We start from the raw sequence: 26,246 nt of genomic DNA, 5'->3' as shown, positions 1-26,246 counted from the left end.
AGTGTTTAATGAAATGGTGCTGCTTAATTTTAGTCAAACTTCCTTTACCATGCATGATGTGTTTGACCTAGACCATGGTTAACAAACTTTTCCTGTAAAGGACCAGATAATAAATAATAGTAAAGATTTTGAACTTTGTATGGTCTCTGTTGCATATTTGCCTTTGCTTTAAAAAAAAAAACACACCTTTTAAGTATGTGTTTTCTGCATCTTTCACTCTCTTTTCATACCTTGTGATAATGGTTGAAGTCTGAGATGGGCTTTAAATAAGGATCTATAATGAAGTTTCTGGCTATGGATTTACTATCACTGGCAAAAGATTTGTAATCATGACTTGAATGGATTTAAAAGAAAATAGATGTGTAGTTGATCTCTTACTGCAGGCATTTCATCATATTCATCTGAGATGAATAAATGGGATCTTATAAATCCATCAGATCATGATCTTCGTTTTCTGAATGTTGAGCTTTAAGCCAACTTTTTCACTCTCCACTTTAACTTTCATCAAGAGGCTTTTTAGTTCCTCTTCACTTTCTGCCATAAGGGTGGTGTCATCTGCATATCTGAGGTTATTGCTATTTCTCCCGGCAGTCTTGATTCCAGCTTGTGCTTCTTCCAGCCCAGCGTTTCTCATGATGTATATAAGTTAAATAAGCAGCATATAAGTTAAATAAGCAGGGTGACAATATACAGCCTTGACGTACTCCTTTTCCTATTTGAAACCAGTCTGTTGTTCCATGTCCAATTCTAACTGTTGCTTCCTAACCTGCATATAGGAAGATCATGGCATCTGGTCCCATCACTTCATGGGAAATAGATGGGGAAACAGTGAAAACAGTGGCAGACTTTATTTTGGGGGGCACCAAAATCACTGCAGATGGTGACTGCACCCATGGAATTAAAAGACACTTACTCCTTGGAAGAAAAGTTATGACCAAGCTAGATAGCATGTTGAAAAGCAGAGACATTGCCAACAAAGGTCCATCTAGTCAAGGCTATGGTTTTTCCAGTGGTCATGTATGGATGTGAGAGTTGGACTGTGAAGAAAGCTGAGCACTGAAGAATTGATACTTTTGAACTGTGGTGTTGGAGAAGACTCTTGAGAGTCCCTTGGACTGCAGGGAGATCCAACCAGTCCATTCTGAAGGAGATCAGCCCTGGGATTTCTTTGGAGGGAATGATGCTGAAGCTGAAACTCCAGTACTTTGGCCACCTCATGCGAAGAGTTGACTCATTGGAAAAGACTCTGATGCTGGGAGGGATTGGGGGCAGGAGGAGAAGGGGATGACCAAGGATGAGATGGCTGGATGGCATCACGGACTCGATGGACACGAGTCTGAGTGAACTCCGGGAGTTGGTGATGGACAGGGAGGCCTGGAGTGTTGCAATTCATGGGGTCGCAAAGAGTCGAACACGACTGAGCAATTGAACTAACTAACTAAACCCATCAGATCGTACAAGTTTGCTATCCAGAAATTAAGTGCCTAGTTTTCAGTTAAAAATTATTTATTCAAGACATTTTTTGTTTCTAAATAGGTTATTAAAGTTGCTTCATCTTTTAATATGTAGCAATGGTGTCTATTTTTTTCAAGATTCAATTTAATTTGTTTTCTCATTTACCCCCTCCAGCTGGCCCCCTTTTACTGTTTTGTTGCCATAAATCATCTCTAAAGCTGTATTCTTGCTTTCACAGTGTCTCATTTTACTGTTAGGTTGCAGTTTCTGCCTCTGTTTTGTAGTTGGGCTGTGGATTTTCAGTTTCTGCTCCAAGGCCATCCTTCACTAGACCCCAGCAGGTAATCTTTCAGATACTAAGCTATTCTTGGGATATTTGTGGAACAAAAATTCTAATGCCCCTAAAGGACTAAGTGGCTGGATGGTACACTGTGGGTTTTTCCAAATATACTTTGACTACTAAATTGGTTTTTCTAAGAAGGTAGATAAGGTCGTACATTTGAAGACTTAGCTTTTATTTCTTTGCTTATTTTACCAATATGTTGTCACATAATGTTCCTTAAACCTTGCATTCATGGCCTTTGTTATGTTTGGCTAGACAATGCTTTATTTAGATGGCAGTCCATTTTAGCAGAAGGGTGCCTGATGAAACTCATTTAATGTGTCATAGCATTTGGTCTCTAATAACTTCTCAGACAATACTTGCAACTATTAAATCTTCTAAAACTTGTTTAACCTAGATACATTTTAAGGTGTACCCAGAAAATAAAGCAGTATTATAGTTTTTAGTCTGGAGAAGGCAATGGCACCCCACTCCAGTACTCTTGCCTGGAGAATCCCACGGATGGAGGAGCCTGGTAGGCTGCAGTCCATGGGGTCGCTAAGAGTCAGACATGACTGAGCGACTTCACTTTCACTTTTCACTTTCATGCATTGGAGAAGGAAATGGCAACCCACTCCAGTGTTCTTGCTTGGAGAATCCCAGGGATGGGGGAGCCTGGTGGGCTGCCGTCTATGGGGTCACACAGAGTCGGACATGATTGAAGTGACTTAGCAGTAGCAACCCAATAATCAGTTGAAGGAAAAGGGAATTTTTTTACTCAATAGAAAGTTGTTGGGTTTTATTAGTTTTTCTTGTTTTGAGTAATAATTAAGGCCTTTTATCTTTAATAGATCTCATTTTAGTATTTGGATTCTATGAAAATAAACTCTCTTAGATTATAGTTTCTTAAATGGCATATATAACTTTTATTTTCTCCTAAACAGGTTCAGTCTGTTGTTAATATCACTGTGCCAGCTAGAAGGGGGGAAAACTTAATATGTGTATATAAATACTGTCATATGATTTCTTTGAAAGTCTCTGAAATTCAGTATTTGTCAGGAATTGAACTGAGAATTGATCTATTCTCTGTGTCTCATGATGTATTTCAGTATTTTAAAGCATTGCAGTGTTCTAAAGATTTTGAGTTGTAACTAAATATGAGTGTTACCTACATAATCTCATCATTTTTTGAAAACATGGGCATTGATAACATTGATTTGGAGTCTGAGTAAGTTAGTAAAAAGAGGGACATGGTGTGTGTATTTCTTCATTTGCAATCAAGCCATTCTTCTAGAGTCTTCAAGTCAACTGTCATGTTCGTGCTTTCCTGCTTTGTTCTTTTGAGCCACTTGATGACTGGCAACTGAATGGATCTTGGAAAGGAACTCTTTTAGCAGATTCGTGCTAGGCCCTTGCGTCATAGCAGCTACATTCTGTCCTGTCGGTGTCCCTGAAAGGAAAGGGATGGGAGAGAGAAAGAGTGAGTGTGAGTGTGTGTGTGTGTGTGTGTTGTAGTAGTAGTGGAAGTCAGCAATCTCTTGTCAGTGTATGTTACAAGGTTTCTCAAGCACATGGAAAGAGATCTTTCTCAGGAAAACTCTGTCAAGGCCAGCACACATGGGAAAAGTATTTCAGTGCTTAGTCTTGTAACTGTGACTGTTTTTGTTTGGGGTCAGAAGAAATTAAATCACAAGACATGGTTATGCTCCACATCATTATTTACATGTCTTTTCTTTTTGAACTCTCCCAGGCAGCAGTATCTGTCCAAAGATCCCTATAGTTCCACCTTGCTTGAAAAGCAGCACAACCACACTGATTGATCAGAATGCATCTGATGAAGAGGCTCAGGGAATAAATGGGAAAACGCCAGCAAAACACTTAGCTGCAAGTCCAAAGCCACAAGGTATGCTGTTGGGATTTTTTTTTTTTTTTGGATCAAGTTGGGTGCTTTATTCATTGAAGAAAGTGACACAAAGGAATGATGATCACTCAAAAAGAGTTTTAAGCTATAAATTGAGGAATTGGGTGCATTTGTTTTTTCAGGAGAAAAGTCAGGCAGGGTTTCTACTCTGAAAATACTTTTATATTTCCCTATTATGACTCTTTTCATAAATTGTTTATATGTCACCTTAATGGAAATGTGATCTCTTCATGCACTATGCTTGACATACTGCAGAGCCTAACTTACCATTTGCATAGTAAATATGTAACAAATTAATATGTACTTAGAAGTACTGTTGAAGTTGTCATGACTTTATAAATGTGAGAGGGTCTGTGAAACAGATCATTCTAAAACAATGCTTTAAGATACTTAGCTAGAATGTGATTTTACAATATTAAGAAACTGGGGCTTTTCAGGCTTCTTGGTAAAAAGTCATCCACAAAAATTGAGTCCCTTCATCTAAGAATTGAGCATCCAATAAGGGGAAAATTTTTAGTGATGAAAATTTTTAAATGCTTTGCTCAGTAACCATTTCATTTTGCAAGTAAACTTCTAGTAAATGGTAATTAACTTTAAGAAGCACAAAATTGTAATTTTGATTTGATGATTGAGAACAAGGTCTTTTGAAGTATAACACAAAACTATGCTACACTGGCTTAACATTTAGTTTGTTTCAAATGTATTTTCATTTATATCAAATGCTGAACATTCAATCAGGAAACAACACTAGGCATTTTCAGAATCACTATATTTTGAAAAAATCAATTTCTATTTGGATTATTTGTATTTTCTTTGGTCTCTTTTCTTGTTCTTGTTTTAAATTTTTCTGAAAGAGATCTTTAAAGGGAGGTTAGAATGGAGTCTTCTCAATCACAGGTGATTTTTCTTATTGTTCTTACTATAAGTTATATTGGTGATGGTATGAGATACAGGCTATCAAACAAAGTCAGATAATTGGAAATTCAAGTGAATAACTGATTGATGAGTTTATAACCTCAACCTTTGACCATATTCCTTTATAACACTGTAAATATGAAAATAGAAATTTTTCTAATCATGATTAAAGCCATTTTATTTATACAATACAAAATGCCATCTTGCTCATTAGTTGTAAGCTGACCTCAAATAAAGTAAAAAATATAAGAAGTAAATGCAATTTAATTTTATGTAATTCCCCAGATGAAAAGCAAGAGTTTAATTATTAATAAAGACTATTTTAGAAAGATGTATTGCATCACTTCATTGTTTTTAGTTCATTGAGATAAATTATAGCCATGTTCTTTCTGAGCTGCCGTGTGCCAAAATAACCCTGCTCTTTAGGGAGAAAGCACCGACTTTGCTGCTTGTAGTTCTATTGAAGTCTGTGTGTTACTAGTTAAACATATGTGATTACTTTCTATCTTGAATATGGATTTTTATATATACATATATTTTTTGCATAATAACAGAGTATTTCCAGATATAAAATAAACAACATACAGTATACTTTTTTCCAAAATATTCTCATTGTTTGGCGCTTTCCTGACCCGCTCCCTGCCCCAACTAAACTTCTAGCTCCACTATCACCCCTTAAATCTCACATTTAATCATCTCCTCTTTGGTTTTTCTCATTCATTACAGACTGGTCTACTATTTAACTTGTCCATGTTTGGGTTTTTTTCTGCTTTTTACACTACTGTGTTCCCTGTATCTCGCACACAGTGTAGCAGGCCTTCAGTAATACTCACTGAGTGAATCTTGCTCCATTACCATGTTTCTTTTATTTTGTTCCTGCTGTTCTTTGTTTAAAACCTGGAATGTACAACATGTAGAGACTGTTGTGCTATGTCACTCAGTCATGTCCAAACCAACTCTTTATGATTTGATGGACTGCAACCTGCCAGGCTTCTCTGTCCATGGGATTTTTCAGGTAAGAATATTGGCGTGGTTACCATTTCCTCCTTCAGGGGGTCTTCCCTACCCAGAGACTGACCCAGCGTCTCCCAAGTCTCCTGCATTGGTGGCAGAGTTTTTACCACTGGGCCACCTAGGAAGCCCCTACATAGAGGCCAATGTCCTAAAATGAGGCTATATCTTGATATTGTCAGATCAGCTGCCATATAGATCTTACTGACTTGACTGATTGATAGTATTTCCCACCCTTTAGCAGAGAGAAGCCACTTTTAATTTCTCCAAATTCTTAAGAACATTTGGATGACTGAGGTTGGTTGAGAAATGAAGGTGATACCAGTGAGGACTTCCTGCTCAGACTGAGAGATTATCACACTGACACCTTTATGCCCACTTCCTGGCAAATTGTTTATAAATTATGCATGATGCTGCTGCTAAGGCTTCAAGAGCCATTATGTAATTTTACTTCAGTTGAAGACTCTTATTCTAGATCAGTAATTCTCAACTGGAGATAATTTTGCAGGCCTGTGGCACCAACCCCAGTGCTCACTGGTATTATCTGGAGACGTTTTTTTTTTGGCTTGCCACATTTGGGATTTGCTACTGGCATCTAGTAGGTAGAGGATAGGGATGCTGCTCAACATTCTACAATACACAGGTCAGCCTTTTCCACCCCTACTAACAAAGAATGATCTGACCTGAAATAGCATTAGTTGGAGAAACTGTGATCTAGATCCTAAAAATAGCTCATAATTAAATCTTGGACTTGCCAGGTGGCTCAGTGGTAAAGAATCTGCCTGCCAGTGCAGGAGATGCAGAAGATATAGGTTCGATCCCTGGGTTTGAAAGATCCACTGGAGGAGGAAGTGGCAACCCACTCCAGTATTCTTGCCTGAAAAATCCATGGACAGAGGAGCCTGGCAGGCTATAGGCATTGCTATAGGGTAGCAATGAGTTGGGTGCATCTGAGCGTGCACACACCAATTAAATCATATTTGTTTGTTTGTCATGTGAAGTGCTAATAATATCATGGCTGCAGTTTAATATGGTGATTTTTAAAAGGAGAGAATATTTACAACTTTTATTAGTAGTAATTATGTAGTAATAATAGTTAGAGGTTGTTTTGCCTCAGAAAATACTCTAAGGCCTTGGGAAACAATGGCTTATTCACTTCATACCAGTCCTACTAGAAAATCAAATTACTGAGCAACTCCAATTACTAAGTCTTTCTTGTTCACTGCTTCTAATATTGGCCTGTTTTCTGCCATGCTAGACATAACTCAAAAGAATTTCCTTAGCAGTTAAAGATAGTCTTAGTTTTTCTCTTAGGAACTTTGATCCACAACATTCTACATAGTTAATTATTTTGATAAAGCCCACATACTGTCCCTTCTCAATCATTAAACCTTAATGTTTAAAAATTTTTCATCTTTGAAAGTCACATTATTGTTTCAATAATTTAAGTAAATAATTGATTTATTCAATTGAGTAGTTCCATCTGCTTCTAAAGTAAAGCATTCTGTGTATAATGCTGAATTCTATATATAATGCTTCATTCTTAACGTATGTTATAAATTTATAATGTATTAATACATAGCCAGCTGTTTTTCATAGTAAGTAAAATAAGAGTAATAGAAACCTACTGGTAATCTGCAAATTTAAACTGGTATAAAGGAAAAAAAAATGTTACCTGCCATTCCAGTTCTACAGGGATCAAGCTAATATCCCACTAAATGTGTTCCCAGAGGAAAATTCATTACCTTAAGGTATCTTTCTGTTCTTTGTGATTCAGTTCAGTTCAGTTCAGTCGCTCAGTCGTGTCTGACTCTTTGCGATTAGTAGTAATCTTTTTGTGCTTGACTACATATTTTTCCCAGCAAAAAAAAAGCTCATATTTATCTTGGCCTCTTCCTTAACTCTTTGGAGCAGTTCTTCAGATCTAACTGAGAGGCTGTCTCCCTGCTATAGTCCTCAGTAAGGTCCCTGAATAAAACTTAACTCACAACTTTTCTGTTGTATATTTTTCTTTCAGTTGAGAGTGGCAAATACTTTCTTTTTCATTCTCTAATTATTTTGCATATTTGGAAATTTTTAATAATTAAATTTTTTTGTTCTATTTAGTATCTGTACAATTAACTCTAATGGAGCCCATTTTACTTATCATCAATGAGAGACCTCAAAGTCAGCATGTCATTGCCATGTCCTTGACTAGACAACTGATCTCTCCAAACATTGCTTAACCTATTCTGTAGTTGTTAGTTATATAAAACTTGCATACAGTTGAGCTCATTTCACATGCTAGCAAAGTAATGCTTAAAATCCTTCAAACTAGCCTTTAATAGTACATGAACCAACAACATCCAGGTGTACAAACTAGATTTAGAAAAGGCAGAGGAACCAGAGATCAAATTGCCAATGTCCGTTGTATCCTAGAAAAAGCAAGGGAATTCCAAAAAAGCATCTACTGCTATTTTATCGACTACTTAAAGCTTTTGACTGTGTAGATCACAGTGAACTGTGGAAAATCCTTAAAGAGTTAGGAATACCAGACTACCTTAGCTGTCTCCTGAGAAACCTGTATTCAGGACAAGAAGGGATAGTTAGAACCAGACATGGAAAAATGGACTGGTTCAAAATCAGTAAATATACAGTAGGACAAGGCTATGTATTGTTACCCTGCTTATTTAACTTATATGCAGAGTACATCATCCAAAAGGCCTGGCTGGAAGACTCACAAGCTGGGATCATGATTGCCTGGAGAAATATCAATAACCTATGTGCAGATGATACCAGTCTATTGGCAGAAAGTAAAGATGAACTAAACAGCCTCTTGATGAAGGTGAAAGAGGAAAGTGAAAAGGCTGACTTGAAGCTAAACATTCAAAAAACGAAGATCATCACATCCAGTTCCATCACTTCATGGCAAATAGATGGGAGGAAAATGGAAACAGTGACAGATTTTCTTTACTTGGGCTCCAAAATCACTGCAGATAGTGACTGCAGCCACAAAAATAAAAGATGCTTGCTCCTTGGAAGAAAAGCTATGACAAACATAGACAGTGTGTTGAAAAGCAGAGATAACACTCTACAGTCAAAGCTATGGTTTTTCCAGTAGTCACCTATGGATATGAGAATTGGACGATGAAGAAGGCTGAGCACTGAAGAGTTGATGCATTCGAATTGTGGTGCTGGAGAAGACTCTTGAGAGTCCCTTGGAGAGAAAGGAGATCAAACCAGTCAACCTTAAAGTAATTCAGCCTTGAATATTCATTGAAAAGACTAATGCTGACGCTCTAATATTTTGGCCATCTGATCTGAAGAGCTAACTCATTGGAAGACACCCTGATGCTGGGAAAGATTGAGGGCAAGAGAAGAAGTAGGTAGGCAGAGGTTGAGATGATTGGATGTCATCACCGACTCAATGGACATGAATTTGAGCTTGCTCTGGGAGATAGTGGAAGACAGGGAAGCCTGGCATACTGCCGTTCATGGGATCACAAAGAGTTAGACACGAGTTAGCAACTAAACAACAAGTATCAAAGAAGGTATGTTCACTGAGTAAACCATAGATGAAAGAGTTATTTTATAATTCTTTAGACACAGAATGATAAAGAACACATTCACTTCCTCCTTTGCATATTCTAGTTAGGAGTACTGAAATTATTCAGTTCAGTTCAGTTCAGTTCAGTTCAGTCGCTCAGTCGTGCCCAACTCTTTGCGACCCCATGAATCGCAGCACGCCAGGCCTCCCTGTGCATCACCAACTCCTGGAGTTCACCCAGACTCATGTCCATCGACTCCGTGATGCCATCCAGCCATCTCATCCCCGGTCGTCCCTTTCTCCTCCTGCCCCCAATCCCTCCCAGCATCAGAGTCTTTTCCAATGAGTCAACTCTTCACATGAGGTGGCCAAAGTACTGGAGTTTCAGCTTCAGCATCAGTCCCTCCAAAGAAATCCCAGGGTTGATCTCCTTCAAAATGGACTGGTTGGATCTCCTTGCAGTCCAAGGGACTCTCAAGAGTCTTCTCCAAAACCACAATTCAAAAGCATCAATTCTTCGGTGCTCAGCCTTCTTCACAGTCCAACTCTCACATCCATACATGACCACAGGAGAAAACATAGCCTTGACTAGACCGACCTTAGTCGGCAAAGTAATATCTCTGCTTTTGAATATGCTATCTAGGTTGGTCATAACTTTTCTTCCAAGGAGTAAGCGTCTTTTAATTTTATGGCTGCAGTCACCATTACTATGTTGAAACTATTTGGTGGGGAGGTGGAATATTGTCCTGGTTTACTATTTTGGTTTATATTTTTTCTACACAGAAAAATTTTCCTTAAAATGAACCAATATCACACTTGCTTAGGCCCCTTCCTTCTCAATGGTTACTATACTATTCTTTCCACCCCAAAATATTATTATATCTTAGAAAATGGTATCATTTTCATAAAAAGAAGCATGTCATTTTTTTTTCATTGGAATTTTTTCCTTGTTTGTGTTGACAGAGAAAGAGGTAGATTGTTATACCTATAGCACATTGTGTTATATATATGTTTTCCCTCCTCTCTGTAAGGATTGATTACTGAAACAGAAATGATGAAATCTAGGCCAGTAAGCATCAGACAGCTGTCAGCTTGCTGAGTTTATAAAAGAAATAAGATTACTGAAAACCAGGGTAACCAGCTCCAAGAAAAGGGGCATGTAGTTAGAAGAAGACATGATTCTCCACCCATTTTCAGGAAGTTAGGAAAAGGATTAAAAAAAAACGGAGATGATTCTATTTGATTTATTGAAACATATATGTTATATATTATTTTACCCAGAATGTTAATTGAAGAGAAAAATAATACTGTACTAGTTTTCAGAATTGAAGTAATTCTTGTACTGATTAAGCATTTATGGCATATTATGTTTTCTCAGATACAGAATTTCTCATCTATTAGAGAAAACCTGTAGATTTTAGTATTTTGGAAATGATCTGTTCATATTCTGTTGAGTGGAAGACTTATTAGTAAGCAAATTATATGTGGTGTATTAATGCTAGGCAACTATTAATGTAGCAGTCTAAGTTCTGTAACCACCTTTTGCAGATTTATGATGAGAAGCAGTGCTAATGATGGAAGAAGCTAGAGTCTGGGTGCCAGTTATAAAATCTCATCAGGCTTGTTACCCCAGACCAATAATCACTTAAGCTCTCTAAGCCTTCATAGACATAGGAGGCAAATAATGATCTATCTCAGAGGTCTGTAAAGAAAAAAATTCATCTAAGATCAAATGAGATACAGTGCTTTTCTTAACTGAGAAGATGCTCTAAGTAATGCAACATTATATTGATATCATTTGTTGTGTTTTTTTTGTTGGCTTTATGTCTAACCTACTACCTCTGGATTTTAATATATCTTTTATCACTCTAATTATTAGAAAATCTCTTTTATAGCAAGCAATGTATATTTGGAATTCATTTCAAATTTAGAACTTTCTCTGTTTAGATAAAAAACTGCTATGTCATCTCTAGTAGAGTTTGGAATGCCTTAGTCATATGTAGATCCATAGATGTTTACTAAAGCCATATTTTAAAATCACTTAAAATAACCTCTTGAATCTTGGATATTGGACATCTACAGGACACAGAACAAGTGTCCAAGATAGATAAAGGTATCTTGGTTAAGGTTCAGCCCAAATTTTACAGATCTCTTAACAAAGATTTGGTAATGGTAAAGGTTTTTGCACCAAGAACACTAGGATTTTTTGCTTAGGAACAAATATCAGTGAAATACTGAATTCTATGAATTCTTTTTCTACAGTGCCTCCAAAGCCACTACACCTGCAGAATTTACCTTCAACCAGTATACACCAAACTCCTAGGCATAAAGCTTTATCTAGTGCAAAACCAAGGATGGAGGAAGTTAAACCTGCCTCTGCTTGTGTCTCAAAGGAAAAACCCAGTAAGATATCAGATCTCATCAGTCGCTTTGAAGGAGGCAGGTAAGAGCTAACTTACAATGGGAGAAGGCTGAGGGGAGACTAAAGCTGATTTTTGAAAAAAATGTATGATAGAGATGTAGATTTAAAAATAAAAATATAAAGTTTTTTATTCCATTAGATGTGGTAGGCCTTTAGAAAGAGTGAATTTTTAAAATGCTAATCTTGCCCTTTCTGTCTTTTCATACTGTCCATGGGGTTCTCCAGATAATACTGAAGTGGGTTGCCATTTCCTTCTCCAGTGTAAATTGTCAAAATTCTTCACTATGACCTGTCTGTCTTGGGTTGCCGTGTATGGCATAGCTCATAGCTTCATTGGGCTTCCCCGGTGGCTCAGAGGTTAAAGCGTCTGCCTCCAATGCGGGAGACCTGGGTTCAATCCGTGGGTCGGGAAGATCCCCTGGAGAAGGAAATGGCAACCCACTCCAGTATTCTTGCCTGGAGAATCCCATGGACTGAGGAGCCTGGTGGGCTGCAGTCCACGGGGTCACAAAGAGTCGGACACGACTGAGTGACTTTACTTACTTACTTATAGCTTCACTGAGTTACACAAGCCCCTTCGCTATAACAAAGCTGTGATCCCTGAAGGGGACAGAGGAGCCTGGCATGCTATAATCCATGTGTTTGCAAAGAGTCGAACACAACTTAGCGACTGAACAACAGTCTTCCCTACATGAATTGTCATTTATCATATTTATTTGCGTGCAGTGCTTTCTGCCCCAGCCTTCTCATGGCATCATGCACTGTGTACACCTTGCTTCCTCTGTGTCTGTGTACGTCATTCCATGTGTTGTTGCTTCTTGTGGTCGGTCATTCCATTGGTCACTGGATATCTGGGTTGGAAGGGCAGGAAGTTATATCTGTCTGTTTCTCATTTGTATGCTTGAATGAACTTCTATGGGCCTGTCCCATCTTTTCTTTCTATTCCATTTTATTTAGTATAGATCTGTATCCATTCAGCCTGTTTTCCCTCTCCCCATACCCCTATACTGTTCTAGGTTCGTGAAGAGATACTGGCAGTAGCAAAATTTATGTTAAATCTCTGTGTGTATTTATTAGATATAATTTTTTATTCTTTAGCTCTGTTTAAAAAAAGCAGCTAAATGTATGTTTCTCAATTAAAGATAAAAACAAACTCACATAAGTTACTTTTCTGCTTATAGGACCCTCAGTGGTTTTTTCTTAGAATTCCCATCACTGACTTAAATAGAATTTTTTTTAATTTATCAGAAAGATTTTATTATATGTCAAAAGTCTATATATAATTAAACAATATATTAAACTTCACTTTCATCCTTGAAGCCAAATATTTCCACTTATTCTAGTGTAATATTTGGGAATGGTAATCCATTAGATGATTTCGTTTTTTATTTGCAGGACACATTTTTATTTATGTAGTGAATCATAGCTTGAAAATACTTTCAACAGCTTCTAGAAATTATGACCAAATGCAAAACTGCAATGTCCTTCATTTGTGAGACTATATTTAGTAACAAATTCTGGAGAAAAGTAATTCAGAAGCCTGTCTTAATTTTTTCGCTCTTGATCAGTTATGTCATAATCTTGTCATAATATTTACATTTCAACATTTCACTCTCTGAGGTAGGATTTTTAATACCTTTGCTATCTTAAATTATAGTAATCTTTACTAGAAAAGGTTGTTTTCTGTGGCAGGTTGATTCTGTAGCACAAAGTGATGTGCCTCATGTTTGCAGATTTCCAGGTCCATGTCCAATGACTTCATAATAAAAGGGGGGGGATGGGCCCCAACCCCTATTCATATTACATGCCAGAGCCTGTATCCTCAGATTTGGGTATAACTTTGGGAAGCCCCAAATCAGTCAATACTCCTCACTATTTTGGTAACCCAGTATTATTTCTCTCCATACACAAAAAGTGCAGTTTTTCCATATTGGTTATTTTTTCAATATATTCTTCCAAATAGTTTTCTTTTACAGTTAACAGATTCAAAGCCTTTTTTTGATGAAAAGCTTGAAGGTTGGCTCTAAGGAAAGATATGCTATAATGTATGACATTTTAAGCAAGATTGTTCTAAGAGCAGGTAGGCTGTAATGTGAGCATTTGGGTCAATCTGGTGAAGGGATGTACTTGTCGCAGAAATCCACTGCCAGTACAAAAAAAAAATTATATGTTTTTAATGAAGTATTACCCATAGGAACAGGCCCTGAAAAGTATCTGAAGAGGTTTCTGTTGCATTATGTCTATAGGACTTGAATGGGAAGTTTTTATTTCTTGTTGAGTGAGGTTCATGTACCTGTAGTGTGGCTTCCCTCCCCACCTTATCCTACCCGGCTCTCCCATGCATATCCTCTGGATGTCACTTATTACAGGAGATCCTTGCTTCTTGTTCACAGTAGTCCTTTCCAAAATTCCTAAGTAAGTCCAGAGTTTGGTTTGGAGAATCTTCTGAGGATCTTTCCTTTTGTTGCTGGACACTAATGTGTCCAGGTAAAGGACAGTATGATTTATATCTTGAAGGGCGTTTGGAGAAATTTGTTGTTCATCAGTTGTTTCTGACTCTTTGCGACCCCATGGACTGCAACACGCCAGGCTTCCCTGTCCATCACCAGCTCCCAGAGCTTGTTCAAACTCATGTCCATTGAGTCGGTGATGCCATCCAACCATCTCGTCCTCTGTCATCCCCTTCTCCTGCCTTCAATCCTTCTCAGTGTCAGGGCCTTTTTTAATGAATCGACTCTTCGCATCAGGTAGCCAAAGTATTGCAGCTTCAGCATCAGTCCTTCTAACAAATATTCAGGACTGATTTCCTTTAGGGTTGACTGGTTTGATCTCCTTGCAGTCCAAGGGACTCTCAAGAGTCTTCTCCAACACCACAGTTCAAAAACATCAGTCCTTTTGCACTCAGCCTTTTTTATGGTCCAACTAGCACATCTGTACATGGCTACTGGAAAAACGATAGCTTTGAATATACGGACCTTTATTGACAAAGTAATGTCTCTGCTTTTTAACATGCTGTCTAGGTTTGTCATAGCTTTTCTTCCAAGGAGCAAGCATCTTTTTACTTCATGGCTGCTGTCACCATTTGCAGTGATTTTGGAGCCCAAGAAAATAAAGTCTTTCAGTTTCTATTGTTTCCCCATCTATTTGCCATGAAGTGATGCGACTGGATCCCATGAGCTCAGGTTTTTGAATGTTTAGTTTTAAACCAGCATTTTCAGTTAGGCCTAAGGAATATGCTCCTAGAAGGCAGACATCAGTAGTGGAAGATGTCACATTTACTTATACTAGCAACCTCCAACTTTTTTTTTTTAACACCAAAAATATTTCATATTATGGTATAGCCGATGAGCAATGTTGTGATAGTTTCACATGAACAGCGGAGTACCTCAGCCATGTATATATATGTATCCACTCTCCCCCAAACCCTACTCCCATCCAGGCTGGTACATAACATTGAGCAGAGTTTCATGTGCTGTACTATAGGTCTTTGTTGGTTATCCATTTTAAATATAGCAGTGTGTACATGACCTTTCCCAAATCCCTAACTATCCCTTCCCCCCAGCAACCATAGGTTTGTTTTCTAAGTCTATGGACAACCTCCAAATTTTATAAGACGTTTACCCCCTACCAAATTTTTCCTTCCCTTCTTGTGATAGTAAACCTCACTATGTTTTTTTGTCTTCTCTGACTGCTCTCTTACTATTTGTTAGCCACATTACATTGGCCACATTATCTAGGTTTCTAAGCCTGTATTGTGGGGTCCCTACTTTGGAATTATTTATGATGTGGAACAAGATAATCTATGTAAAGGGCCTAATGTGGTTTCTGGCACTTAATAAAAGTTAGTTGGTATTATTGAATTACTGTTATGATCATCATCACAATTAGTGATTCTGTTGTTCCTCCACTTTTTATTGAGCATTGTCGTATACCAAGTGCTATGCTAAGAGATGGGAATAAAGCAGAGAACAAGATGGGTACATTTGTACCGTCACAGAGTATTAGTCTGTTTTAATTTTTTCTCCTCACTAGGTTATAAGAATCTCTTCAAGACTGAAGTCCAGAATTTTATATTTTTCCTTCCTGGAATCCTAGATAAAGTATTACATTAGTATTTCCACAGAAGCATTTCTATATACTGGCAGTTAAACTTAAGCCTCTTTGAGGTGACATCTGAGCAGAAACATGAATAATGGGAAGGAGCAAACCACACTACTGACTTGGGGAAGACTGTCCTGGGCAGAGAGAATTACAGCTTAGATATGCACATTTGATTATTGCGTATGGGAACAGCAAAGTGACTAATATAATAAGAGCACAGCGAGTGAAACAAGAACAGAATTTAATGAGGCCAGAGCTAGTAGGGGCTAGGGTATACAGAATCTTGTAGGCCGTGATTAAGATGCCAGATTTACCTTCAAGTGTTCGGGGAAGCCCTCACTCACAGTTTGACTTCTGTGACCTACCTGGGACTGGAGGGCATCTCTGTGGAAGCAGAAAGACCAGTTAGGATGCTGTGGCAACATGTGCAGTAAGGTTTTTGAGAAATGTATCTGCTTTCCAGAGACAAATAATCTTTGGTTTCTAACCTGTTCATTAATTGAGGGCTGACTATACTTGTCTTTAAAATGTTAAGAAAGTAAAAATCTTGGGATAAGGTGGCCTTATTAAATATATTTCTCACATCTAAGTCTTTACTAATTAACTATGTTAAAAAACAACCCAAGGAAATGTTTCCAAACCTATAGGTAAAGCTCAGGCTTATCATCTTTATGTAAATGTTTATTTGAGTGTAGATAACATCCTGAACAACTGAGAGCTACTCTACCACTTTTTATCCAAGTTTCTAAAACCAAGGGTGGGGGGCGGATATCTTCAGTAAATGTCCCTAAACAACTGGAATAAATTTGTTTTTATTCAAGAACTTGTCTGTGCCAGCATTTTCATACTTCCTTTGTGTTTTATCTTTTAGCACTTTATCAAATTACAGCGATTTGAAAAAGGATTCTGCTGTGAACCTAAATGCTCCTAGAACCCCAGGAAGGCATGGATTGACAGCCACACCTCAGCAGAAACTCTCCCAGCACTCACCACAGAAGCAGGGAAATGGTACAGATCAATCTCAGGGTGAACAGACTTGTGTGGCTAATGGTATGGTAGCAGCACAAAACCAGGCGGAATGTGAGGAGGACAAGGCGGCCACTCTTAGCCCAGATACTCCTATTCAAACTTCTGAACCCTTGCCCAATACAAGCTTAGTGAATGGAGAAAAACAAGAAACAACCACAGGCCCTGCATCACCCACAACAAATAGCTGTCATGAAGATGCTTCTGACAGTAGCTGCAGGACTTTACGTGCCAGCCCTGTGCTCCCCCTGGAAGAGGAAAGGACAGACACAGAAGCCAAGGTACAAGAGAGGGAAGGTGAAGAAAGCCCTCTAGAACTGGAACAGCTGGAACAGCACCATGAGATGAAGGTAAAGCATAAGTAGGAGGAAGCACTAACTATTCCACTACGGTTTGAACTCTATTTTATAGCACTTATGTGATGAATAAGTCTGATCACCCTCACCACCAGTTCAGCAGTTTTCAAGCTGTAGCTGCTGATGCATGATTCCCCTACTCTCTGAGGAGACTCTTCACTTTTTCTTCTATATGATTTTTGTTGGTCTCTCTATTATGATTTCAAGATTCAGAACAGTGTAAAAACTTTGATATAGGAAAACCACAAGCAGTGTTTATATTTACATCAGAAATTGCTCCCCATAAACATATGGGCATCCCTAATAATAAACACAGGGCTGCATCCCCAATATTTATGGTCTGAGTAACAGGAAATTATTTAGTCCTAAAAATCATCTTAGTTCAGTCGTTCATTTATAGGAGAAAAAATAGTCCTGGGAAGCTTAACTAATGTTCCAGACTCACAGTAAAAGCCCAGACACCTTGTGCCTTGACTCTCAAGCCAATATTGTGTCCTGATTCAAGAAGTCACAAGCATAAATGCCTAATTGCAGTAAATGTCAGTGAATGCAGCAGCCATGAGTGATAGGCTAAAGAGAGGTGGGACTGTGGCAAACTAGTAGTTCACTTCCTTTCTAAACAGAGCAGCAGTTTGATAAACCACCTGAGTGGCATTTCTAAGCTAATAAATGGCTGATTTGCTGATGAAATAATATTCATAACCTACCTGTACTACAGCAGAAACTTTTATACAACTTCAGTAATAAGACCACTGCACTTGTATTCTTTATTTGTGTCAGTTTAGTGCTTTGGGAAGATCAATAAATACGGCTTCTACATATTGAGAATTCAGAATTTGAAATTCCAATTCCATTTGGAATTTCTTGGATCAGAGATGCCATATCAGCATTATTATAGAGTTTTCTGGAGTAGAGAGTTGTTTATAATTCTGAAGACAAGGAAAAAAGGTTTCCATTGTTTAGTCTCTCTTATTGATTATAAATAATAATCTGGGTAGGAGAGTTGAGAATTAAAAATTGGACAATTATAGGAAAATTTGTAAATGACAAATCCAAGTCCTAAATCTGTTTAGAATTATTTTTTATGATACCGTGTCTTAAGTCGGAGAAGGCAATGGCACCCCACTCCAGTACTTTTGCCTGGAAGATCCCATGGACGGAGGAGCCTGGTAGGCTGCAGTCCATGGGGGTCGCTACAAGTCAGATACGATTGAGTGACTTCACTTTCACTTTTCACTTTCATGCATTGGAGAAGGAAATGGCAACCCACTCCAGTGTTCTTGCCTGGAGAGTCCCAGGGACGGGGGAGCCTGGTGGGCTTCCGTCTATGGGGTCACACAGAGTTGGACACGACTGAAGTGACTTAGCAGCAGCAGTGTCTTAAGTGGCACTACCATAGGCAAAAATTCAAAAAGACTGATACTAAAATATTAGAGTAAAAATGATTGATTGATGTGTTCAGAACTTTAAAGTGAAATCTGTCTTATAGTTCAATTCACAGTGACCCTGAAAAATGTCACAAATAGGCAAAATGCTAGAGGTTTAATTTTAAATGCTGACTCTGAATCAGAGAAAGTTTAAATAAGGAAGTGGGTGGGAGAAAGTGAGTCATCCTTGGTAACAATATCTGAAACATTAAAGAAACAGGACCATACAAAGTGAATCTCTTTACATCTCAGTATAGTAGTAGCTTTTAGTGTCTCTGTGCTTAAATTACTTTGAATGGAAGAGAATTTTAGAACCAAAGAACTCAAGGCTCAATCTGTCATTTTACAGTTGGGATGGTGCCACCAGAAAGTATCAGCAAAACAGCAAGAACTGTTTTTATTAAGGGAAATATTTTAATTGGTGATGATGTCTGTGGTTGCTGGATACTACTTTTTTCCCCGTCATGTATTATTATGTATATATACATTTTCATAGATGTTTCTTACATGGTTTGGGAGAGACTTAATAGGGCTTCCTATTACATTAGTGAAACATGTACATCTGATCTTTCTCCTAATGGGCATTTAAGCAATAGTTGGCACATGCCATATATAGGAAGAAACATTAAATTTTCTCTTCAGAGCTATTGATCCAAATACTACATGAGTCCCCCATCTAAAAAGGGCTATTAGGATTTAATTTCTGCATGGTGACCATGTGTTCTCCTTTGTTGCTCTAGTGCTTGTTACATTGCCTTTCCTTGTTCCAAAATGCAAAGATAAATGTTAGCAGTGTTAGGAGGATACATTTTATGTTAAGTGTATTTTAGCACAATTTTAAAAGTAAAATTAAAAAATGTTTTGGTTAGTAGTGTGTTATGGACCAAACAGTTGGAACCAGGAATTTTTTTTTTTTTAGTTGAAGTATCATTGCTTTCCTGGAGAATGGCATGGCAAGCCACTCCAGTATTCTTGCCTGGAGGATCCCCATGGACAGAGGAGACTGGTAGGCTACAGCCCATGGGGTCACAAAGAGTCAGACACGACTGAGCAACTAAGCACATAGTGGCTTTACAAGGTTGTGTTCATTCCTGATTCTAACAATAAGTTGTTTCTGTCATATCTGACTCTGCAACCCCATGGACCGTAGCCTGCCAGGCTCCTCTGTCCGTGAGATTCTCCAGGCAAGAATACTGAGGTGGGTTGCCATTTCCTTTTCCAGGGCATCTTCCTGACCCAGGGATTAAACCCACGTCTCTCGTGTCTCCTGCATTGGCAGATGCATTCTTTCCCACTGGCACACCTGGGAAGTGTTCGTGTCTGCTATACAGCAAATTGAATCAGTTATACCTCTATCCCCTCTTTGAGTCTGATCTTAAGGCTCTCTTTAGTGATGATAATATAATAATTCTGTGCTATTGTATGTAGGTATATTCTCTCGTTAGCATAGCTTTCCAGAATGTCAGTTGTTTCTTAAAGATTATCTAATGTGTTAAACTTCTAAGACATCATGGAGTTTTTGAGTTTCACTATGCAGAGAACTGAAAAAAAAAATTACTTCAGTCTGTATATAACTGGATGTAGAGATTTACATCAGAATAGTCTTCTTAAGTTTCAGGAAAGTAGATATGTATTAAAATGTATCTTCTCCAGGGGATCTTCCCGACCCAGGGATTGAACCCAGGTCTCCCACATTGTAGACAGATGCTTTACTGTGTGAGCCACCAGGGAAGTCCAAAATGTATCTTAAACAATCATTATTAATAATTGAGTACTGACTTGAACTCTTCGCATGAGGTGGCCAAAGTACTGGAGCTTCAGCTTTAGCATCATTCCTTCCAAAGCATGGGGTCGCAAAGAGTCGGACACGACTGAGCGACTGAACTGAACTGAACTGAACTGAACTGACTTGAAAAATAGTCTCTGTGTAACTCTCACTGATTGTCTGATGTATTTTGATCAAGAGTCACTTTCAGTGGTGAATATAGAATCCTGTGATTTTTATCTTGTAAAAAAATAATCCCTTCCTCATTGAAACTATTGACTCTACTATACCTAGGAAAGCAACACTTTTCCAGTGTTTAAACATTTTGCACCAGTGATCTAGATATAAACAGACACCTCTAAGTAAGCAGATATTTCTTTTAAAAACCTCAGAGTCAAAGTAAAATTTTAGTACCTTATGATACCTTTAGCTTTCAAACTCAAAGTGTTAATAGTGTCTTTAAATTAGGATTAACCATATATTATAGCAGATTACAAGATTGAAATCTACTAAAAGAAAGGTTTTATTATAAGAAAACATACTAAGCCCATAAGTTACAGGAAAAATAAGGGTTAGGGACTGTTTTAGAATATATGCATGTGCCCTCGTAGGCATGAGCACTTGAAGGCATTGGGGATAACAATAGTATTATAATTTAAGTACTTACACTTTCTCATATTTGTAGGTTTCAGTGGGTAAACTTCAGTGGAACTGCACTATGTTGAATGCAGCAGTCATCAGTTTATGCTGGAAATGAAAATTTCTCTTCACAGTTTTCATGAGTCTTTTAATATCCAAGTTATATTTCAGTAGGTTGATTGGTAATTTTTTTCTCAGTTTTATTTGAAGTACTTCCTTCCTTTATATTTTGTCAGTTCAGTTCAATCACTCAGTCCTGTCCAACTCTTTGCAACCCCATGGACTGCAGCATGCCAGGCTTCCCTGTCCATCACCAACTCCCGGAGCTTGCTCAAACTCATATCCATCAAGTCATTAATGCCATCCAACCGTCTCATCCTCTGTCATCTCCTTTTCCTGCGTTCAACCTTTCCCAGGATCAGGGTCTTTCCCAATGAGTCAGTTCTTCGCATCAGGTGGCCGAAGTATTGGAGTTTCCACTTCAGCATAAGTCCTACCAATGAATATTCAGAACTGATCTCCTTTAGGATGGACTGGTTGGAACTCCTTGCAGGCCAAGGAACTCTCAAGAGTCTTCTCCAACACCACAGTTTAAAAGCATCAATTCTTCTGTGCTCAGCTTTCTTTATAGTCCAGCTCTCACATCCATACATGGCAAAGGTATGGAAAAACCATAGCTTTGATTAGATGGACCTGTGTTGGTAAAGTAATGTCTCTACTTTTTAAAATGCTGTCTAGGTTGGTCATAGTGTTTCTTCCAAGGAGCAAGCGTCTTTTAATTTCATGGCTACAGTCACCATCTGCAGTGATTTTGGAGCAAGAAAATAGTCTGTCACTGTTTCCATTGTTTCCCCATCTGTTTGCCATGAAGTGATGGGACCAGATGCCATGATCTTCCTTTTTTGAATATTGAGTTTTAAGCCAGCTTTTTCACTCTCCTCTTTCACTTTCATCAAGAGGATCGTTAGTTCTTCTTTGCTTTCTGCCATAAGGGTGGTGTCATCTGCGTATTGACGTGATTGATGTTTCTCACAGCATTCTTGATTCCAGCTTGTGCTTCCTCCAGCCCAGCATTTTGCGTGATGTACTCTGCATATAAGTGAAATAAGCAGGGTGACAATATTTCATACAGCAAGACAAATATAAGAGTAAAGATGTGCACTTAAGACTAACATTCATATAAATAACAGATCTAATATTAATCTTTTCTTCCACCAAAGATGAAAGAAATTATATAATGAAGTGAATGAATAGATGAATTCTGGTATACAGAATGTGGAGGTTTATATAAACACGAATTTTTAAAAACTTCCATATTTATTTCCTGCTTATTTCCTGTTTTTTAATTGCCATTTTACCACTTTTTTTTTTTAATAAACCTTGAGGATTTATAACTTTTGAACATACTCAAAAATTAAGATAATTGTCTCCTGGTGGGGGAAATGATAGAGAATCACATTCAGAAGTAAATTGCAAACAGAATACCAGTGGTGTAATCTAAGTTAATTCCCTTTTCCTATTTTTCCTTCAGTTTCTTCTAAGTTTAATTGTAACTCTTAAAATTGTTGATTAATTTATAGAGTGTAATATGAGTTATCAGAGTTTTCTGAGAGTTAAAACATAATGCTTACATAGGTTATCCATTTCTTATGGACCACAAGTTCTTTTATAATCAAGCTTTATTTTGATTTTAAATTAATTTTTATGAGAGTATAGTTGATTTACACTGTTGTGTTGGTTTTTGCTATATCCCAAAGTGAATCAGTTATACATATCCATATATCTACTCTTCTTTAGATTCTGTTCCCATATTTAGGTCATTACAAAGTGTTGAGTAGAGTTCCCTATGCCATATTATAGGTTTATATTAGTTATCTATTTTATATATAGTAGTGTATATATGTCAACCCCAATCTCCTAATTTATCCCCCATTCCCCAATAAAACTTTAAATTTCTTTTGGTTCACATCTTGAAGTATAAAGAGACAGCTTTTGTGGTCTTGTTAGATTTGAAGACAAGTAGTAAATTACTCCTATATTTCTTCTCTTGCCAAATCATCTTTTAATTCCAAGAAAGTGAAAGTCAGCACAAACGATTTATCCAGCTTTACTAATCAATATTTCATTGTTGCTAGTACTTTAACGAAAGTTCCAACTAAAGTTGTAGGCATTTAAAAATGGTGTGTAGGATAATGAAAAAGCTTCCCCACTAACCATGTGGATAGTTCATAAAAGTCTTGAGGATAGCTTTTCATTATTCATTTAGAACTGATGGGAATCTCAGAAACTTCTTTATGTTGTGGTGACTGTTTAGTATGTTGGAAAGTTCTAAGAAAGAAATGAGATAAAGTGAACTTCAGAGAGCCTATACTGAAAAAACATATATCTACTATTGTTCACTTTAAAAATTCAGTATACAGGACTTACTTTTCTAGGTCCTGGAGACAGAAATGAATAAGGCAGGCCCTTTCCACAAAGTCTCAGTCTGCTGAGGGGAGAGAAACATGAGTAAATCACCACGATGTGGTACAATAAGGGCTTTGGAAACACTATGAGAAATAGCTGTGCCTGGAGGATAGCTGGTGAGGGGAAGGCTGCTAGCACAACTGGACTTGAAGGAGCAGTGGGAGGTGCTGGTGGTCCAAAATACAAGGGAACAGGGAGGTAGGGAAGAGGAGTGCATCTAGGCTGAGCACAGGGCTGCGAGTAGAAACAGGAGGGGAGTTACCGTGTCTAGGGAATTTTCTGACCTCATAATAGAGGCCAGAAGGGCTAGTGAAATGAGTGTTGGGGTAGAAGGATAGGCTTAACGAGAAAATATAAGCTAAGGATAAATTGCAGTGGGTTTGTGTACCTAGGTTGTATTTTTTCCCCCTGAAACCACTGGAGATTTTTTTTTTTAAGATTTTTTAAAGTCTGAATAAAAATTAATAATCCTCATAGAAAATCAAGAAAATGCAACAAAGCATTGAGAATACAAAATCACTCAAAGTTCTACCACTTAGAGAAAAGTGCTTTGATATCTAACTTATTTGTACTTACCAAAGTGCTTTGATATCTAGCTTATTTTTCTCAGCTGATTTTTTAAAAACATATTTCAGTAGCTTAATATATGGTCATTCTGCATCCTGTTTTGTAGGATAGGTATTTTCCCATGTTATTTCAAGCTTTTCATAAGCCTAATACTATCTGGTCTAAGAGGCATTTAATTAAAGTATGGAAGTGACATGATTGTACATCTGTGGGTTTTAGAAAAATGACTCAGATGAAAGGAAAAACAGATGGAGCCGGGTACATGGTTAGTAAGCAACTATTGTATTCCAGGTGTGAAAGGAAAAGGTCCTGGATGAAGCAGAGGGTTAGGGACGAGGAAGAGAGGTTTCTGAAAACTGCATGACTGGATATAGGGAATGAGTCATGTTCATTCCCTGTAGCTTCATCAAGTGAAGTGGCAGATGGGATGGTGTACCATTTACTGAACTACAAAGGAATAGAAAGAACAACATCAGTTCAGTTCAGTTCAGTCGCTCAGTCATGTCCAACTCTTTGCGAACCCATGAATCGCAGCACGCCAGGCCTCCCTGTCCATTACCGTCTCCCGGAGTTCACTCAGATACACATCCATTGAGTCAGTGATGCCATCCAGCCATCTCATCCTCTGTCGTCCCCTTCTCCTCCTGCCCCCAATCCCTCCCAGCATCAAAGTCTTTCCCAATGAGTCAACTATTCGCATGAGTTGGCCAAAGTACTGGAGTTTCAGCTTTAGCATCATTCCTTCCAAAGAAATCCCAGGGCTGATCTCCTTTAGGATGGACTGGTTGGATCTCCTTGCAGTCCAAGGGACTCTCAGGAGTCTTCTCCAACACCACAGTTCAAAAGCATCAATTCTTCGGTGCTCAGCCTTCTTCATAGTCCAACTCTCATATCCATACATGACTACTGGAGAAACCATAGCCTTGACTAGACAGACCTTAGTTGGCAAAGTAATGTCTCTGCTTTTGAATATGCCATCTAGGTTGATCATAACTTTTCTTCCAAGGAGTAAGTGTCTTTTCATTTCATGGCTACAGTCACCATCTGCAGTGATTTTGGAGCCCCCCAAAATAAATCTGACACTGTTTCCACTGTTTCCCCGTCTATTTCCCATGAAGTGATGGGACCAGATGCCATGATCTTCGTTTTCTGAGTGTTGAGCTTTAAGCCAACTTTTTCACTCTCCTCTTTCACTTTCATCAAAAGGCTTTTTAGTTCCTCTCCACTTTCTGCCATAAGGGTGGTGTCATCTGCATATCTGAGGTTATTGATATTTCTCCTGGCAATCTTAATTCCAGCTTGTGTTTTTTCCAGCCCAGCGTTTCTCATGATGTACTCTGCATATAAGTTATATAAGCAGGGTGACAATATAAAGCCTTGATGTACTCCTTTTCCTATTTGGAACCCGTCTGTTGTTCCATGTCCAATTCTAACTGTTGCTTCCTGACCTGCACACAGATTTCTCAAGAGGCAGGTCAGGTGGTCTGGTATTCCCATCTCTCTCAGAATTTTCCACAGTTTATTGTGATCCACACAGTCAATTAATTGGCTTTAGACATAATGAATTTAAAGGACTTTTGCAATGTCCTGGAGAAGGAAATGGCAACCTACTCCAGTATTCTTGCCTGGTGAATCCCATGGATAGAGAAACATGGTGGGCTACAGTCCATGGGTCCCAAAGAGTTGGACACCGCTGAGCAACTAACACAACACATTGCAAAGTCCAGGTAAAGATATCTAAAACAAAAATGGAATATTCTGAGGACATTATGGATTATTGGTTAAGGATGAAAGCTATAGAATTAAAGCTTTAGGATTCTAAAGCTTTAGAATTAAAAGAGATGAATTCAGATCTCAGCCCCATTACTTCCCAGCTGTGTAACCTCAGGGCATGTTAGTACTAAATTCTACAGGCCCTGGTTTCCTAACCTGGTTGAGATGACAGACAAGAAGAAAAGTGATTGTGTTTGGAATGAGGGGAGGGAGTAGAACGGTTAATTAGACTTCTTTTGTACTACTCAGCTTGTGGCACCTACAAGACATCCATTGGAAGTTATTAGGCAGGCGAAATAAAGATCTGGAGCTCAGGAAAGAGGGTAGAAATGTAAGAGGATGTATATAAGCAAGTGATTAATATTGCCAAAATAGAATGTGTAGAAACCGGAAGAAGGCCAGGCACTGAGCCCTGAAGAGCACAAGCATAATCAAAAAGAGAACATAATGATTTTTCTGAGAGGAGAAAGAAGGATTCTATTATGAGAATCACTGGGCTTCAGAGGGCAGAGGATGAGGGGCTGGAATTGATGAACTTGCAAGGACTGTCATCA

General features: G+C 38.1%; 1 protein-coding gene across 10 annotated transcripts in view; it reads left to right on the top strand.

Moving 5' to 3' along the window:
* The window catches only part of FGD4 (FYVE, RhoGEF and PH domain containing 4), a 289,247-nt gene that overhangs the window by 155,173 nt on the left and 107,828 nt on the right, over nt 1–26,246 (top strand). For 5 of the 10 annotated variants that reach the window (XM_069585362.1, XM_069585363.1, XM_069585365.1 and 2 more), the window contains 3 exons: nt 3,528–3,680; nt 11,413–11,593; nt 16,545–17,049. In XM_069585362.1, the coding sequence (XP_069441463.1) occupies nt 3,528–3,680; nt 11,413–11,593; nt 16,545–17,049 (839 nt within the window). Of the gene's footprint in view, nt 1–1,693; nt 1,797–3,527; nt 3,681–11,412; nt 11,594–16,544; nt 18,299–26,246 lie in introns of all 10 variants that reach the window. The other 5 variants (XM_069585367.1, XM_069585368.1, XM_069585369.1 and 2 more) reach the window with 3 other exon arrangements.

The sequence above is a fragment of the Ovis canadensis genome, chromosome 3 (genome assembly GCF_042477335.2).
Source record: "Ovis canadensis isolate MfBH-ARS-UI-01 breed Bighorn chromosome 3, ARS-UI_OviCan_v2, whole genome shotgun sequence".
In the NCBI taxonomy this organism is placed as follows: domain Eukaryota; kingdom Metazoa; phylum Chordata; class Mammalia; order Artiodactyla; family Bovidae; genus Ovis; species Ovis canadensis.
Note: the sequence above shows the minus strand (reverse complement) of the source record. Positions and strands in the feature narration are given on the sequence as shown.